A 20,408-nucleotide genomic window follows, 5' to 3' on the forward strand; every position below is an offset into this window, starting at 1 on the left:
TTTTCCACAGGTGATTTCTATTCACTACTTTCCAAGCTGCTAGGAGAAAGGGAAGATGTTGTTCATGTGCACAAATATAATCCTACAGAAAAGGCAGAATCAGAGTCAGACCTGGTAGCCGAGATCGCAAATGTAGTCCAAAAAAAGGATCTTGGTCGGTCTGATGCCAGAGAGGGTGCAGAACATGAGAGGGGTAATGCTATTCTTGTCAGAGACAGAATTCACAAATTCCACAGACTAGTATCTACCTTGAGGCCACCAGAGAGCAGAGTTTCCTCATTACAGCAGCCCCTACCTGGTGAAGGCACCTGGGAACCAGAACACACAGGAGGTGCGTGTAGGGTTTCTTTTAAGCAATAAAGTGTGAAATGCTACACTCCACATTAGCAAAACCTGAAGGGAATAAGAATTAATGGGTGAAAAAATTCATCAATGAAAAGGACTTATTACCATTGGAAAAAATATTACTCAGATTTGGGCTATCAGATACCACCTTTGAAGATTTTTTTTTTGTTTTTGTTTTGGTCTATTACTGCATAAATTTAGTGTCTGTTCTATTGGTGAGCCAGAACTACAAGGACCAAAAAATATTTGGATATTTGGATCATTTGGGGAAATGCGGCGTATGAAATTCAGGATAAAAATTCTTACAATTGACTATTTTTCATTTTGCTCAATGGAAATACATTGAAAATTCAAAACCTGATATGTAAAGTCCCAGTGTAAGAAATGCTCATATACTATCTCCTTGTAAGGTAATAAAATTCCTCTCAAAGGAATTTTACACTTTCAACATTCTCATCCAGTTGACTTGTAAAATATAACCATTTTATGATTTTGATTTTTTAAGTTTCATTATCGATTACAATCTTAATTGGAAAGTTGAGTATTTCTGAAGGGACCTCTGGTAAGTCCATAACTATCAGATTTATCTTTATTTTTATCCCAAATAGGCTTCCATAAGTAGAGGAGAATACCTTATTCCCTTCAGGTTTCCGTACCAGCAAGCTATGGATGCCTCATCTTTGTCTTTAATTGTGTTGTGGCTTCTGTGATATTGATTGTGCTTCATGTTACTTGCTAATGTGGAAAGCCAGATAATACAGCATGTGGAGATAATCTCAAAAAAGTAACGGATATGCGTGCATGGCAGCTGTCCATGTGTGGGTTGGAATGGCACAGGCTGCCAGCTTGATGTTTTCAAATTCAGCTTTGTAGGAAGCCATAAATTATTCAACACCCAGCTGATTTTTATTTATAATTGAAAAAAAATAGCATGCAGTGCCTTTTGCTCACATGAGAGTTTCAAAACATAGTCCATTGGTACTGGCGTAATGGTTTCTGTGAGATGTTAACTGGAACCTGGATTTTTAACTTTTTGTGTTTAAACAGGATCAGCCCTGCTGTAGCTCATTCTGGATTTGTCGAATAAAACTGTGTTTCTCACGAGGTGGTCCCTGGACCTCCTTGCCTCAGAATCACCTAGAGTGTGTAAGAAAAATTTAGACCCCTGAATCCTATCAAAGAACAACTGAATCAGCATCTCTGAGTATGATGCCTAGAAATTTACAGTTTATCATGCCCCTATCCATTTCAAAACACACAGGAATGTCTGCTTGAACTTACATTTTAAGGACAGTGAATTGTAACCCAGACAACATGGAAATATAAAAGGGAAAAGAGCCTTTTTGGTGGGAATACAATTGTGTTCATGTGTGAAATGTGAGTTGCAGCATACTTTATTTGTTCCATGATTTGTCTTTGTTATTCTTGGATTTGAAATGGTATCTTGGTCATTTGTAGGCATCAAGAGTGTCAAGGTCACAGTCAGAATTTGACTTAAGATATCGCATTTCTGAAACTTACTCAGTTTTTCTACGAAATAAGCCCTTAAAATACCCAAGTGCATATACTTAGCAAATATCCTCATACTTTCCAAAGTGGTCAAATGGTAGTGCTCAAGAGAAAAATGCTTCTCTAGGATGTTTAGGGAAATTTCCTTCCTGTGAATGTCACTGAAGTGAATAACAATGAGTCATAGAAACATATAGCACAACTGCAAATTAAGAAAGGAACATGTATTTCCTTTCTAAAATGATTTGATGTAATTTCACTACTCTAATTATGAAAACTTTTAAAAAATAAAATGCAAAACAAAAACTCATATTTAGGTAAGCTATTTCTAAAAGGCTTTTTCTTAATTCTCTTTCACCGTTTACTACAATGCAGTATAATATCTAACTTTAATTGATGCTGTTTCATTCCTTTGGGTAAGCCAGAGGAAAACCTATCCTCGGGAAGCTTCCATTTTGCAAAAAAATAAAGTAGGAAGTCATTAGCATATAGGGCCCTAATAAAACTTATTAGCAATCTCATTAATGTCTAGTCCTCAGGGTATAGTCAAGGAGAAGAAATTTGATATATAATCTTCCATTGTTTCTTTCATACCCTTTCTTTACTCCAGGCAAAGCTGAGAATGAGCCTAATGGTCTGGAGGAATTAACTGTTTCCCTAAGTGCCTAATTTGCAATAAGGAATTATATTTGTTGCAAAGAAGAAAGTAATTTTTATATGAGATTATTATGAAAACAAAAATGTCAGGCTGGTCTGTTGCTTCATATTATAGCTCATATTTATTTCAGATATCTTTGACATCTGTTGTTAATTTTCAAATAAGAAGCTGAAGCCAGAAGTTAATCTATTTGAATGAGGTCACAGATCTAAATCTAAAACTTGGACTTTATTATTTCCAGTGCACATCTTCTAGTTTCTTACATTTCAATACAATTGTGCTCAAAGAGATGCTAATGTGCTTGCCCAGTTCAGATAAACTTCCCAGGAACACTGGACCCTCATTGCTTAGACGATGGAGATATTTCTATTCAGAACCCTGTTCCGATGTCCCCAGTTGTTGACACCAGCATAATCTAATACAATGGTGTTTTCTGTGGCAGTATTTTAGATTTCATCAGTTTATCTATATGCTGGAACTGTAATATGCTGATGAAGCCCATCCAGTTGACCTGAGGGTTCAAAGGTGAAATTAACAGATCAGCTCAAAAATCTGGTTGTGACTGTATGGCAGGCCTAGGAACACCTGAGGGTTTCAAAAACATACTATTTTCTGAACCTTTAGTTTGATCAGGATTCCACTTGTTTTCCACCCTGGCATCTGCCTTTAAAACTGGGTTCTCCACCTCAGTATGGGCTGGATATCAGTGGTCACCAAGCTGCATGAAGAACACAATAGAATGATATCTGCTGACTTTGCACAGCTGAGAAAGTCCTTATCATTCCCCAGAACAAGATAGTTAAGTACTGTGTCTTATTGTATCTCTAGGACTACAAATATCTGCGAAGAGCAATTTTTTAGGTTTTATCTTCATGATTTTTGGTGAAGTTGTGAAAACTCTAGACAATTGTGAAAAGAGCATTAGTGACAGAAACTTCCTGGACAAGTTCAGATAGACTAGACCAGAGGTTTTCAAACTGTTGTTTGAAAGGACACCCATCAAGTAGGAGGTAATAATTCACAGGCTTCCCAACACACACATGCACACGCGTGTGCGCGTGCATACACACACACACACACACACACACACACACACACACACACAATACAGCTTCCCCAAAAGCAGTTCTGTATTTGGCCAAAATCAAATTTAGAAACTACTTCATGGAGACAGTATAATGTAGAATATTACAGGTCCAGGTACCCGACTGCATGGTGGCTTTGAATTCCAGCTATACAGTTTTCTATGTGGTCTCTAGGCAAGTATTAAAAAAAAATCTGGGCTTTAGTTTTCTCGTCTATAAAATGAGGATTATAATAGTATACTCCTCACAGAGTTCAAGTGAAGGTCAAATAATATTATACATGCAAAGTGCTTTGAACAGTGTCAGCATGCAGAAAGCATTTAAAAATGTTATGATACATTAACAGTTGTGACTATTACTGCTACCATTACTGTCATGTTATGTTTGAGATTTTTAAAATGAAATACCAAAGTATAAATATTGATTACTTGATCTTAAGCAGCATTTATGAGACAGAGAAATTTCTTGCAGTATGCAGGAAAGCAGCAAAATTTGGCACTTTAAGCTGATAAGTTGAAAAAAAAGTTACTTGGCAGTGTTTTATCACAATGGGAGTTTGTGGCTCTTCAAACGTGTGATCACTTACATTGATCTATCTTGATGTTTGCATGTGATATATGACATACAGTGTGAAAATGCTAACCTCAATAAACTAAGATTCAGATGCACTTCTTTTTAAACTTGGTATAGTTTAGTTTCTATCATTAATAGTTTAGATAGAGATAGCATTAATAGAGTAGAAACAAAATCTTAGGTATCTTTATTCTATTTGCCCTCTGGAAACTAGACTCATTGAACATTTAAAAAGTAGAACTAGCTATTGAGTGGCAGATTTGATTGGACTACCACATACTTGCATGTGGAAGCCTGATTCAGTATGTATTATAAACCTCTGCATGTGAGAAAATACACCTGCATTTGTGTGACAATTCTGATCAGATAAGAGGATTCAGAAGGTGTTCAATTATTCTTATGATACATTTAGTGTTTTCTTCATTTCTATGAACAACTTATACTTAATTCCAGAGTCCATTCTTATATTTCAGTCATAGTCTTACTTCTAGGTTCAAGTCTTGCAGAATTTTCAGGGTAAAATAAACCATTCAGTTGGCTGAATTTTCATCTCTGGGGGGAGGAGAATGGTTAAAAAAACCCAAAAACCCATATACATAGCACTTACTTTGAGCCAAGCTTAGCGTTTTACATGCATTGATTCATTAGAGAGGAAGAAAGTGATGAAAGGTTAAGTCACATATCCAAAATGCCGCAACTCAAGAAACCAAGATGCAAAGCCAGGCAGACTTGCTCCCAAGTCTTGCTTCTTAATCACTCTGTTATTCTGCATCTCTCTCACACACACACATATACACAAACACCCTAGATATACAAATAGGAAGATGATTTTTTTCCAGTCATCTAATTATCTCAGGCTACAATTGTAATAACTGTAGGTATTATAGGTATATCAATAGGTCATGCTTTCTCAGTCAGTATTCAGCCAATTTTACCAAGATTAAAATCTCATTTGCAATTAAAGCAACTTGAAAAAGGAAAAGAATTTTGCTAATGTTTTTGAGCCCCTATTTATATGGTAAATCTCTTCCTCACTTCACTCCCATTAAATGAAACATTATAATTAATTCTTGTTTCCTTTCTTACTTTGGTATAAATATTTCTACAATAGTTTTAGTTAATTATAGTTATTGCTGGCACTTCTGATGAATAACAATCCCTGGCCAAAATAAGTCTTCCTTTTCTCAAAAGATGAAAATTTACAAGTACAGAAAAAGCAAGCACCATACTTTGTTTTTGTTGAAGTCTTCTAGTGATTTTTTTCAGTCCTATTTCTTAAATGTGAAGAGCCTTTTTACACTGAAATTAATTCATAGTTCTGAGTTTGAAATTATGTTTTTTCCTCAACTTTAGCTCTGTTAGTCTTTGTGTAACACAGATAAATGAATGCCCTTTCAAATACTTATTAATAATTTCATGTGAATACAACAGTGATCACTAATATTAATCTCTTTCTGGAAAAAGTGCAATCTGTTAATCTTTTTCATGATTAATTGATGCAATTTTAAAGCTGTATTTAATTTTTTTCTAAAAGTAGTAACTTCTTTTTCTGAATATATGGCAGGATATGCAGCTGTACATTAACCTTTATTTATAATAAATGTAAGGATTCTTTATAGAATGATATATTTTATTTATCATTAAAAAGTGTTATATGTCACTGGAAAAAATATTTTAAGATTTCAAGATTTCTTTCAACTTTTTAATCATCTTTTAGAAACAAAAACAAATTTGTATTAAAGCTACTAGGATCAATAGCTAATGTGTATTTACCTTATTTTTCTAAAAGTATTGTTTCTAGTAATATGTTCTCAACTCCAGATTTTAAAAACAAGCAATCAAGCTTGAAATAATTCTATCATTTGCCATCTGAATTTAGAGCAACTGACAGAGTTGGGAATGACTTGCCCAAGGTCATGGGTAAGAAATTTGTATTTAATTTTTAGGCTAACACTGTAAATCTGTAGCATTAGCTAGTCATGTATTGAATCATTTCTTAAATAATAACTAAGAGAAATCCGAACTAGAATTTTTAACTGCTCTATCATCAAAAATGTTTAAGGTAGAACTCAAATATATTTCATCATATAATTTCTTTAATAAGGATTTGAAATTGTCCTTAATTGGGGATTAGAAACTATCCCTGAAATTGAGGCCTATAGTCTGGCTCAAGGCTGAAGTTCTTTGCCTGTCAAATGAGACAGTTGTATGGAATAATTCAGATATGGTTCTAGCATTCTCTGATTCTCATGTCATGATGAGCAGGAATTGGAATAATAATCAGTATTAATTCCACCTACATACACACTAGTCCTAAATCACTGCCTTTATTCTTGATCATGTCATCATATAGGGAATAGCCTTTAACTACTGGATAATTAAAAATATGGGGACACTGGAAGCAAAAACATTAATTAACTTAGCTAATATTCACAGAAAAAAACATGAACTCAGTTTTTCTTTAAGTATCCTAGAATTTCTGGTTAATAAAGAGACTCAGATCCTGAAAGTTTTGAACACTTGGCTAAGTAATGTAAGTGTGCAAAGACAGTTTAAAATAAAACTAACAATAATTAATATAAATTTTCTAAACATTCAGTACTAAAAGAACCAGGTTGCTCATGGTGTTAGACTTCATACATTTTTTTTACACATCATTTTTACTGTTTGGAAAATTCATTGAAGGTGTATATTTTCATAAATACATTCTAGATATTTACATTAATTTTCCTTCTTGAACATTTCCAACCTACAAGGATTCTAATATGTGACAAATGAGTGTTTTTGTAATTGGTGAAGATAGGCTCAAAACAACCTATGCGTCTATATTTTTTTGCAGACTTCCAAGCACTTACCAGTTTAAGGGCATATGATAACTGAGATCATTCATAGCCAGATTAAAGTTCTTTAAACAGTATTTCCAATATTTTATGAAATTCATATTTGACCCCAAAATAATGCAATTTTTAGACGTTGCATATTTTCTGTCAGAATAGTAACTGCATCTTCATGAGCACTTAGCTCCCAGTACCTAGTTGGTAGACCACTGAATAGAAAGGTTCCAGAAGCCATTATATGTGTTTATTGTCTTTATTGATAGTAATTAGCCAATTAGCATTTTCATTGAGTACTCTCAAACTATCTTCAGCATTCTGCTATGGGTGAAAAGTTAGTACAGATAAATTATAAGATTATAGGGGAATTTGAATGCTAGTTGATACCATAAACAAGCAGAAACTAAAACACAGACTTTAATGCATTTATCAGGCCATACAGTAAGTAGGCCAGGCCCTGTGTGACAGTTGGTGACAAAACCGTGAATAAGGGATGATCCTTGCCCTTAAAGAATTCTGTCTAGTTGTAGTGCTTCTGAGCTCTGAGAACGTGATGAAAGCAATTAACTATCTGCATTGTCATGAGCTTTGAGTTTCCTTTGGAACCCATCTAGAAGCTTCAGGAGTGGTGAATGAGTACAGAATTATGACAACTAAATGAGAAGAGAATGAAGGAAGTGCAGTCTGAGATTTAAGCAACTTTAAAATCATTTTAAAAATTTGACAGGGGAATGACTTATCCATCTGTTGATTTATCTAGTCATTTCTAAATCTAATGCCTCTACTCTGTTTCCAGAGTTCACTTTCAAATATACAGCATTAATCATGTCACCCCATATTTTAAATTTCCCATGGGCATACATCATCAGAGAGCCTAAGGACAGTTCCTCCCCACCCAGCACTGCCCCTGCCAGTGCCTGCTCACATCATTGAGAACTGGGAATCAACTCAGTCTGCCAGAGTCCAGACACATTGTCCAGGGATCTGAGGATTCACCCACCCCGTCTACCACCACTGGTGTCTGTGCACTCCTCCCAGGGGTCTAAGGATGGGTCTTTCAAGCCTGCCATCACCACTGCTGCCAGCACCCCCCTGCATGAGCCACATGGGGCCTGAGGACTGGTCCTTCCAGCCCATTACCACCACTGCTGGTGTACATACCAATGGGGATCTGAGGATAGGTTCAGTGCTGATACTGCCTTCACTAATGCCATGCATGCCACCCCTGGGCCCAAGGACCTAACTGCCTACCCAGCCCACCACTGCCACTGCCAGAACCTGAGTAAGCTGCCTGGACCTGCTACCACTGATACCTGCATACACTACCTAGGGGCCTAAAGCCTGTCATGTTCAACTCACTGTTGCTGCCAGTGGGGCCCAAGGATCAACCCACCTTGTGTCCCTGTCCTCTGCAAAGGCTCACCTTAGATTCTACTAAAAACTGCAGCCTAAGCTGCTGAGGAACTCAGAGACACCACTGATGCTGATTATAGCCAAAGAAGTCATACAGATACTACTGTGTCCACTTAGAATTAAAACCAACCACCCTATTCAACCAACACTATAGTTCATCTATAAAGAAAAACATCTTTTCTTATGAAACCCAATCAATAAAATTGTAAGAAGCAGCTGTCATACCACATATAGAGGTATCAATGTAAGGACACAAGAAACATGAGAAGGAAATATACCTCTAATGGAATACAATAATTCTCCAGTAACACATTCAACAAAAAAGAAATCTATGAAATTCCTGAAACAGAATTCAACATAATGATATTAAAGAAGCTCAGTAAAATAGAAGACAACACAGATAAACAATACAAATAATTCAGAAAAACAGTTTATGGTCTGAATGAGAAATTTGACAAAGAGATATTATAAAAAAGAGTCAAACAGAAATCCTGGAACTGAAGAATTTAATCAAATGAAATAAAAAAATACAGTTGAGAGCTTCAACAATAGACTAGATCAAGCAGAAGGAAGGATTTCTGAATATGAAGACATCTTTTAAAATAACCCAGTAAGGCCAGGCATGGTGGCTCATGCCTGTAATCCCACAGTTTGGGAGGCTGAGGCTGGTAGATTGCTTGAGGCTAGCAGTTTGAGACTAGACTGGCCAACATGGTGAAACCCCATGTCTACTAAAAATACAAAAAAAAAAAAAAAAAAATAGCCAGACGGGGTGGTGTATGCCTATAATTCCAGCTACTCGGGAGACTGAGGCATAAGAATCACTTGAACCTAGGAGGAGGAGGTTGCAGTGAGCCAAGACGGCACCACTGCACTCCATCCTAGATGACAGAGTGAGACTGTCTCAAAAAAAAAAAAAAAAAAAAAAAAAAAAAAAAAAAGATGTTAAGAAAAACTATTTAAAAAATTAGAAAGCCTACATAATATGATATATAGGACACGTAAACTGACCAAATATTGTAATTTTTATTGTTCTAGAAGGTGTCGAGATGGACAAAGGTATAGAAAACCTATTTAATGAAATAAAGTAACAGTTGAAAATTTCCCATTCTGGATGAGATATAGATATCCAGATACAGGAATCCCAGTGTTCCCCAAACAGCTTCAACATAAAGGGTCTTCTCCAAGACACATTATAGTAGAATTTTCAAAAGTTAAAAACAAGATTAAATTCTAAAAACATCAAGGGTAACGCATCAAGTCACAAATAAGGAAACCCCCTTCGGACTAACAGCAACTTTCTCAGCTTAAACCTTACAGATCAGGAGACAGTGTAAATTGATATATTCGAAATGTTAAAAGCAAAAAACAATTCATCCAAGAATACTATTCCCAGCAAAGTTTTCCCAGACAAGCAAAACTTGAGGGAATTCATTAGCATTAGAACATCCCTACAAGAAATGTTTAAGGAAGTCCAGATTTTACCTCTATAAGCAAAAGAACAATAGCTACCATCACAAAAACACAAGAATGAAATTTAGTGGCAGAGCAAACACACAAATGAGAAAGGACTCGAGTGTTGCCACTGCAAAAAAACATCAAACCACAATGATAAACAATAAGAAAGAAAGGAAAAAAAAGGCTATACAAAACAATCAGAAAACAATTAATGAAATGACAAAAATAAATCCTCACCTACCAATAATAACCTTGAATGTAAATGGATTAAATTTCTCACTTAAAATATATAGACAGCCTTACTGAATAGAAATACATAACCCAACTATTTGCTGCTCATAAAAACTCACTTCACCTGTAAAGACACATAAAGACTGAAAGTGAAGGGATGGTAAAATATATTCCATGGAAATGAAAAACAAAAACAAGCACGAGTAACTATAGTTGTATCAGGTAAAATAGACTTTAAGAATAGTAAAAAACAACAACAATAATGAAGATGATCATTATATAATGACAAAGGGATCAATTCAGCAAGAGGATATACCAATTCTAAATATATATGCATATGCATCACTGGAGCACAGAGGTATATAAAGGAAATATTATTTGACCTAAAGGGTGAGATAGACTCCAACACAGTAATGGTTGGGGACCTCAACCATTGTCAGCATCGGACAGATCATGTAGACAGAAAATAAACATTGAATTGAAACTGCGCTTTAGACCAAATTGGCCTAACAGACATTTACAGAACAGTTTATCTAACAGCTGTAGAATGCGCATTCTTTTTAACAGCACATGTAACATTCTCCAGGATAGACCATGTGTTAGGCCATAAAACAAGTCTCAACAAAATTTTAAAAATAGAAATTATATCAAGTCTCTTCTTAGACCACAAAGGAAAAAACTAGAAATCAATAACAAGAACAACTTTGGAAGTTGTATAAATACATGGAAAGTAAACAACATGCTTATGACCAACTATTGGCTCAATGAAGAAATTAGGAAGGAAATAAAAAAAAAAATGAAACAAATGAAAATGGAAACACAAAGTACCAAAACCTATGGAATATAGCAAAAGCAGCGCGAAGAGGGAAGTTTATAGTGGTAAATGCCGACATCAAAAAGTAGAAGGATGTCCAACAAACAACTTAACAATGCACTTCAAAGAGCTAGGAAAGCAAGAACAAACCCAAAATTAGTAAAAGGAAAGAAATAGATCAGAGCAGAACTAAATGAAATAGAGACTAAAAAAATACAAAGGTCAATGAAAAAAAAAAAAGGTGGCGTTTTGAAAGATAAACAAAAATTAGCTAGACTAACCAAGAAAAAGAGGGAAGATTCAAATAAATCAGAAATGAAAAAGATGACATAGCAACAAATACCACAGAAATATAAAGAATCATTAGAGATAAAATGATTTCTGTATGAAAACTGTATTAGCATACAGTTTTCAACAACTGTATGCTAATACATTAGAAAACCCAGAGGAAACGAATAAATTCCTGGATATATAAAACCCACCAAGCTTGAACTAGAAAGAAATAGAAAACCAAACACACCAATAACAGGTAATGAGATTGAATCAGTAATTAAAAAAAAAAAAAAAAAAAAAAAAACTCCCATCAAAGAAAAGCCCAGGACCAGATGGTACTGCTGAATTATACCAAAATTATAAAGAACTAATATCATTTTTTTCAAACTATTCCATAATATGGAAGAAGAGGATATTCTTCCTAATTTATTCTATGAAAGCAGCATTATCTTGATATCAAAACCAGATAAGGGTACAGTGAAAAAAGAAAAGAGCAAGCCAGTATCTCTGATGAACATAAATACAAAATCCTCAACATAGTACTATCAAACCAACTTCAGAAACACATCAGAGAGATAATATATCATGAGCAAGTGAAATTTATTGCTGGGATATTAGGATGGTTCAACATCAATAAATGTGATATAGCACATCAGCAGAATGAAGGACAAAAACCATATGATCATAACAATAGATGCAGAAAAAGCATTTGCTAAAATTCTATTTTTCTTCATGACAAAAACTCTTAATAATTTATGCATAGAAGGAATATACTTCTATGTAATGAAGTCCCTATACAGCAAACCCACAGCTGACATCATACTGAATGGAGATAAGAGGAGAGTCTTTTAAGAACTGGAATAAGACAAGGATGCCCACTTTGACCATTCTTATTCCACATAGTACTAGAAGTTCTAACCAGAGCAGTCAGGCAAGAAAAAGAAATAAAAGGCGCCCAAATCAGAAAAGAGGAAGTCAGGTTAGTCACTCTTTGCAGATGACATGATCTTATATAGAGAAAAACCTTAAGACTTCACCAAGAAAAGTCTTAGAAGTTATAAAGTAATTCAGTAAAGTTTCAAGAAACAAAATCTCAACATATGAAAATCAGTAGTATTTTTATACACCAATAATGAACTAGCTGAAAAATAAATCAAGAAAGCAGTCTTATTTACAATAGCTTAAAAAATACTGACAAATAAATTTAACCAAGGAGATGAAAGATCTCTGCAAGAAAAACTACAAAACACTGATGAAAGAAATTGAAGATGACAACAAAAAAATGGAAAGATTCCTGCTCATGGACTGAAAAAAACATATTGTTAAAATGACAATACTACCTGATATGGTTTGGCTGTGTTCTCACCCAAATCTCATCTTGAATTGTAGCTCCCACAATTCCCATGTGTCATGGGAGGGACCCAGTGGGACGTAATTGAATCATGGTGTCACTTTCTCCCATACTGTCGTCTCATAGTGAATAAGTCTCAGGAGATCTGATGGTTTTATAAGGGGAAACCCCTTTTGCTTGGCTTGCATTCTTTCTTGTCTGCCACCATGTAAGACATGCCTTTCATCTTTCACCATGATTGTGAGGCCTCCCCAGCCACATGGAACTGTAAGTCTATTAAACCTCTTTTTCTTTATAAATTACCCAATCTCAGGTATGTCTTTATCAGCAGTGTGAAAACATTAATACAATCTACAGATTTAATGCAGTCATTATACCAATGACATTTTTCACAAAGGAAAGGAAGTCAGTCAAAGGGATAACTGTGCCCCCATGTTTACTGCAATACTATTTACAGTAGCCAAGATATGGAATCAACCTAAGACTATATCAACAGATGAATGGATAAAGAGAAGGTGGTGTGTGTACACAATGGAATACTATTCAGCCATAAAAGAATGGAATCCTGTCATTTGCAGCAACATATATGAAACTGGAGGTCATTATGTTAAGTGAAATAAGCTAAAAATGGACAAATACTATATTCTTATTCATATGTGGAAGCTTAAAAAGTTGATCTCATGGAGGTAGAGAATAGAATGATAGTTACCAGAGCCCGGGAAAGATTCAGGGGGATGGAGACAAGTTGGTTAATGGGTACTAACATGTAGAGATGAAACAGCTTTTAGTGTTTGATAGCACAGTTGGGTAAATACAGTTAACAACAATATATTGTCTATTTCAAAATAGCTAGAAGAGAAGATATGAAATGTTTCCAACCCAAAGAAATGATAAGTGTTCAAGGTGATGTATATTCTAAATACCCTGATTTGATCATGCTTGTATCAAAATATCACATGTACCCTATAAATATGTACAATTATTTTGTACCAATAAAACATATTTCTAAACCTTCAGTGGCTCCCAATTGCCGGTAGCAGAAGTTTGCAGTTGTTCTCCCTTTTATGACAAGCAAGGGTGACAGATGATAGATACTGTTCATCTGAGCAGCTCCATTCACATCCACTTCTATGCCTAGGATTATTTGCAAATTCAGGCATACCAGCTGTCATTCTGCCCACCTTCTCTCCAAAAGGCATATCACAATACACATGAGTGACAATGACATTTTCATATGCTCTAAAATATTTCCAAAGCAAATTATTCCCTGACTCTGTGCTTTACTGCTGCTAATAAAGTACTTGTAATGTGCCTCAAAATTTTCAGTAGAGGTCAAGACACTACACACTATATGATCATTGTTAAATCCAGGCTCTTTATGTGGTATCAGTACATTTTCCAGTCTAAACCAGATCTCAGGGTCAGCTAATCCAGTCGCTAGCCCCCCATTCCACCCAGCATACACATGTATCCTTTCCTGATTATTTTAAAAAAATCTTAAAACACATTTTGCAATTACAAACATCCTCACTTTTATTCTTTTTGACAAAAATATTATCTGCCCACTTCTACACTAGATGAATTCCACCTTACCTTTAAGTGCAAACACAAATGTTTGTTCCCATGGGAAACCTTTTAAGTAGACCTTAATCCTACCCTATCCCAGCCGTAGCCTTGGGAAGGGTTCTGGGCCCTCTCCTATATTCCTGTACTACTTTGTGTCATAAGTATTGAGTTCCTGGGTTTTTAAAACATTTCATTCTGTCATATTCCTATCCTGTTATATTTGTTTATTTACTAAGACCAAAAACCACATTTTATTCCTTTGCATTCCCAGATTCTACCATAGTACCTTGCACAGAAAATACGCTTAGGAAATAGTTGTTGAAAATGCTTAAGCAAAAAAAAAAAAAAAAAAAAAAAAAAAAAAAAGGGAAAGAAAGAAGATGCTTCAGCAAAGGTTGAACTAATCTGGGCATCCTACTGTTCTATGTTTTGTTAATTTTTATTAAAGAAAAAAAGTACAAAGTTTAAAATATTTTGGGTGAAAATGTACTTTTTCTTTTCTGTAGTTGACAGAATTATTTTGAAGTGCTTGTTCTCACAGAAGCATCCTCTCAAGTTTTCAGAGCTGATCATATAAGCTTTGAGCTTCTCTTTCTCCCCCCAGTCTTTAATGTCTGCCTTTGAGGATTTCACTGCATGTTGCCATATCCTTCAGAGAATGGCAAGGAGGAATGAGACTGAAATTGCTGCTTTTCTTCTCAGAATCTTTGTTGAAGCATTTCGGAGGGAAAGAAATGTCAATGCTGATATAATAGCTTTCACAGTGATCTTCATAACTCTATATCCTCAATTAGTACAGATATATACATTGTCCCCCTTTATCCATGGGCATGTTTATAAAATGTATTAACACAAATGAGGCTGGCTGTGGTGGCTTACACCTATAATCCCCACGCTTTAGGAGGCTGAGGCAGGAGGATCACTTGAGCCCAGGAATTGGAGACCATCCTGGGCAACACAGTGAGATGCCGTCTCTGGAATAAATTGGTTTTTTCAATTAACTGGGCATAGTAGTGCACACCTATTGTCCCAGCTACTCAGGAGACTGAGGTTGGAGGATTGCTTGAGCTCAGCAGATTGAGGCTGTAGTGAGCTGTGACCATGCCACTGCATTCCAGCCTCGGTGACAGAGTGAGACCCTGTCTCAAAACACCCACACATGCAAACCCAGATATTCTCTGAAGATAAATATATTCTGATCAGAAATAAGAATAATTTGGAAATCATTCATTCACAGAGTTTCTGTCATTTTTTTTCTTCTCTCATTTTAGGAAACCAAATACGGGAACAGTGAAAGAATCCTATTCTTATAGGGTCACTGAGGTTAGGAGAATGAGATTGATATCTTAGTTCTGTGTAACAAGGAATCATCAATGAATGGTTTGTTAGGGGGGCTATTTTATATTGAATATCCAGAATTTACTCAGGAGATGATAGATTAGATTAGATAGATAGATAGATAGATAGATAGATAGATAGATAGATAGATAGATAGATGAGGGAAAGGGACAGAGGAACACAGAGTGCCAGGCTTATTGCCCATTCTTCCTATTTGCTTTGTATTAAAATGTCATGTATGTTGTCGTATTTTCCAAAGAGAGTAAAGAAAGAATCTTGTTGAGAAGAAGGCCATCTCAAACTTACCCTTTAATGACTTGAGTTAGCTGGCTTTACAGGCATCTTGTCAAAAGGAAAAGAAAACAGTCCTAATCCAAGTTCCCAGTCACTTCATTTCATCACTCAGAAAGTTACTTGGAATGTGCATGTGGTATAATTTATGTAGAGCATGGCTTGATTGTCTTTTTTTATTTCTTTGCATCTAGTGATGTTATTGCATAAGCTTCTTGTAACTATTGTGAATCCTCATGAGGCAATTCGACCTTTCCTTTTTACACTAAATATGTGGATATATCTTTTAGATTTCCACATGGAAGAGGCACGGGATTGGCCTGGAGTATACTTGTTGCCAGGCCAGGTTTCTGGGGTGGCTCTAGACCCTATGAATAACCTGGTGATTTTCCACAGAGGTGACCATGTCTGGGATGGAAAGTAAGTAATATTTTTTCTTCAATAAGCAAATGAAAATAAAAATAGTGTACATAATTTTTTCATTAAACTAAGAATAATGGTGAGAGAACTATAAAGGTTTTTCAGAATTTGATTTTATGGCAAAATGTATTTGTCCTTTTAACATCTGACTGTAGTAAGTAGCAGAAAGGAAGTCTTGTGTGCTTTAAAACAAAGTAGTTTCACAAAATAGTTTATGGAAAGAAGACAGTAACAATCTGTGATTCTACCCACTTACCATTTTGCTCCCTCCTGTTATCTATCTATAACATTAAAGATAGTTAAGTCAGTACCTTAGTGAAAATGTTCGAGAATTCAAGGAGAGTGCTCATGATAAGGGATCAACTAAGAAAGGTTGCTGGTTGACTATAATAACACCCTTTTGTTATTTTCATGTCCTGGGTGCAGAACTATGCCAAGACCTTTGTCCTGGACAGTGTGGTTGGGGCAGTTTGGCCAGTACATGTGAAGAAATAGTAACTTGGCCTTCAGGTTCTAATATAGACTAATTTTATTACTCAAATTTGCTCTTTTCATGAGCATCAAAGACTTAAGAATAACTCTAGGACTGTCTATTACTCCTGCTTTATCCTCTGGATTTTCCTTTCCTACCTTCTTAGAGGGATTTTTAGTAAAAACGTCAAACAGTTATTGAGTGTGTCCTCTGAGTTACCATCATTATTCAGGTTTCACAGATGTAGAAACCAAAAGAAGTTAAGTACTGTGCCCAAATTAGCAAGTGGCAAAGCCAGGCTTCAGTTGCTTCCCATCTAACTCCAGAGTTGGCCTACTTAGCCACTTTACAATACTGCTTTTAATAGAATTGTAAGCATGTTCATGATTGTATTTTTAAAAGCTTGCCCCACAATTTAGCAGGTTATTTTAATTCTTATAAGGAATGAATATCCATTTATTCATTTATTTCAATACAAATTTACATAGGGAGATAAATTTTAAAATCTTTTATCAATTAAATCTAATGTATCTTCTCTTTTTATATGTATAACTATGGGGTGTCATTTGGAAAATTGAGGATCTACATGTCTAGTTCAATTGGTCTTCTCCAGTTTCAGAGATGTTGATTAAATTTATGTTAAACCTGGTTCTGTCACATATTCGTATGTCAGATTTTCTTTGTGCAGTTGAAGACGGAATTCAGTCAACGTTTCAGAACAGATTGGTAGCTTTGTTACTGTTTAATTGTCCTTTCCAGTTGTCATACTTGAAAATGGAATCTGAAAAAGATCACTTCAGAGTTCAAAGTAAATAATCAAACTCAACATTCTCATTCATACATCTCTGTTACATCGTCTTAGTCATTATTGAACATCTAATGGTATTTTAACAAGTGCTTTTAAAAGCAAACTATTACTATTACTTATTCTTCATTTTAATTAATATTGCTACATTTTCTGCATGGATTTCTAGGCACATTTTACCAGAGGAGAAAATTACAGCATCATTTTCTCCCATTGATACTGTTTCATCTGGCTAAAGCTAAACTGGACAAAGGCCAATTTTCCATTTTAATGTGACATTCATTTCCAAGTAAACAGCAGAGACTGGAATAGTTTAATAGAAAAAGGGATCTGTGAAGTCCAGTTTAGGGTGGGAGAGGAAATAAGACTACTAAACAGGAACCACCTAAGAGCATTTTCTGTGGCTTATCTGGCTGTGCTAGCATCTAGGTAACCAGGATCCTATGGAAATAGATTCTGGTTTCACTGGCAAAGCCCCGGAGTATTTGCCCTGATAAATGACATCTATAAAGGGGTGCAGTTGAACATGCAAGATGTCTTCAGAGAAAACTGCTAATTTTACTCACTAAATCTCTGTTTCTTCTTTCTTCTTCATCTTTGTCTTTCAGATGTAAAACTATTTTTTCTCTCTCTTTCCTTCTCCCCTCCTGGTATTGCCTGTTGCCCCTAGCAGATTTTCCAATCCATGGTTGTAAGGAAATTCTTTTCTGGCCCTCAGCTCTCTGAGTAGACTTAGAAGTAGATTACTCTGTTAGCTATTTTTTAGGAAAATACATTTGGATTTGTTCAAAGAACAAATTAAATTCAGGTTCTGTTCTTTGAATGTTAATGCATGGCCATCATTCCTAAGTCACATTCTATAAATTGGATGAAGTACATAGTTTTGGGTTTTTTTGGCCTTCATTAAAAATCCAAGGATTATACAAAGAAAAAGTACCTTCCTGTGGAATTTATAATGTACAGGTGAGGGACAATACAAATTAAAAATTAGTTGGAAACTGCATTCTTCTTGTTACCACTGTTTGATAGTGACAAATCCTATATTAATTTTCCTTGAAATATTTCCCATTCTGATATTTCTGAGGTTCACAAAATTGTAGGTTCTATAAGACCAGGGCATATTCTAAATCAAATTGAAGCACATTATATTCCATAGTTCATAAGATGTGATCATTCTTTAAATATCAGACAGTACTTGGAGTTAATAATAATTCCTAATTAGTACTCAGTACCCAAAGCTCCTTTGATATCATTGTGTCAGCTGTCTTCATCGGTACTATTATTCTTCATTCCCACCTGGTTACCCTGATCAGCCCTTATTCTTTGACTTAACCACACTAAATATACATGGCAACCAAAATTATAATGATGATAAACCTCTGATCTCCTGAAAGATTATAGTCACTCCCTTTCTCAATTTGATTTCCATTTTTCTCCCTTACTTCAATATTGCTACTTTAACAAGCTTCTCTTCTAGCTGAAATAAGAAATGCCTATTGCCAGCAGGGTATAATGAAACTTTAAAGAGTCTCTTGTCTGCCCTGGTGTTAGGGCAGCATGGCAGCTAGAGCTCTTTAAAGTTTAAATGCTTCCCAGCAGGAGCTGGGTAGCTTTTGCCTCAGTAATAGCTGTTCCTGAGTTTCTGTGTTAAAATCACCACCGCACTCAAAGTGCTTCTTGGCCTTTCTTTCATGTATCTGAGCTATGGTTGGGGTGTACTATGCAGAACTCACATCGTATACCCACTTAACTTAACTATGGGTCTTGCCCCTAACTTATAGATGTTAGAAGTTGTATTTCTTATTTCGTTTATCATTTGTTCACATGGAGTTGGAAGGGATCTTGGAAGTGGTATAACTTCAGATTCTTTCTGTTACAAATAAGAGAGAAAACTCAATATAAACTAACTTAGGAAAAGAGAAAATTAGTTCGCATAAGTGAAAACTTCAAGGAATACAGTAGCCCAATTACATCATCAGGATCTATTTTACAGCTCATTTTTTCTGTAGGGTGGCTCCATTTCCAGTCCCTGATTCATTCTGTTGCTCCTCTCCATTTGCAGGTTCGATTCACATTATCATCCTAATGTCACAGAAGAGATAGTCTATATGCCTGATAAGTCAACATAAACTCACTAGAATTAGTCTTTGTGGCATTCCTTGGTCTGACCTAGATCGTGTCTCATTGCACATTAAACCAATTATTTTGGGCACAGGAATAAAATTGAGTCTGTGGCTTAGCCTGAGTCTTTTGTTCTACCCACGAAACGTGGGAGTACAGTCAACATTATCTGAAGCAGTGGACTGAGAGTGGAGCTCAAAATGTTGGGTCAACTAAAAAAGGTGAGGTTTCGTTATCACAAAATGGAACAATAAACGCTGTACACCCAAAACAGCAAGTGTCCATCAGGGAGCTTATCTCCAGCCTCCCACCTAATGTACACATCTGTTCTACAGCAACTTCAACCATCATCCAGTGCTTGAGTTTTTTCAGTGCCAAGAAATTCCCTAGATATGAGACAGGCTTTCCAATTATGGGACCCATCTAGATGTTATAAAGTTCTTCATTATTTTACCTAAATCTGAGTCCCATAACTTCACCTTATAGTAATGCAGGATCAATTTATTACCATTTATCCATGTCAATTATTTGCATATTTGAAGAAAGCCTTATCTTTTGCAAAGTGAATATTCTCCAAGCTCTCAACTAATATTCATGCTGACATGATTTATTTCATCTGAAGGAATTTTGGTTTCTCTCCCCTTTAAAGTGTTTTACCTAGAAGTGGTCACAATACCTCATGTATTATTTGATCAGTGTTACAATTAGTTCCCTTGATGTGTATTTTACATGTCTGTTAGTAGAAGAGAATTATATTCACTTTTTTTTTTTAGCAGTTATATCACTGTGTCGCCTTATGTAGAATTTGTAATCTCAAAGATCTCCAAATATATGTCAAAAATTGTGCTGAT

At 35.4% G+C, this 20,408-nt stretch overlaps 1 protein-coding gene across 19 annotated transcripts in view; it reads left to right on the forward strand.

The window, feature by feature from the left end:
- PAM (peptidylglycine alpha-amidating monooxygenase) overlaps positions 1-20,408 on the forward strand; it is a 277,716-nt gene that overhangs the window by 222,109 nt on the left and 35,199 nt on the right. For 11 of the 19 annotated variants that reach the window (XM_031666328.1, XM_031666332.1, XM_031666335.1 and 8 more), the window contains 2 exons: positions 11-331; positions 16,030-16,159. In XM_031666328.1, the coding sequence (XP_031522188.1) occupies positions 11-331; positions 16,030-16,159 (451 nt within the window). The remainder of the gene's footprint in view (positions 1-10; positions 332-16,029; positions 16,160-20,408) is intronic. The other 8 variants (XM_031666340.1, XM_031666343.1, XM_031666344.1 and 5 more) reach the window with 1 other exon arrangement.

This window comes from Papio anubis, chromosome 5 (genome assembly GCF_008728515.1).
Source record: "Papio anubis isolate 15944 chromosome 5, Panubis1.0, whole genome shotgun sequence".
Lineage (NCBI taxonomy): Eukaryota > Metazoa > Chordata > Mammalia > Primates > Cercopithecidae > Papio > Papio anubis.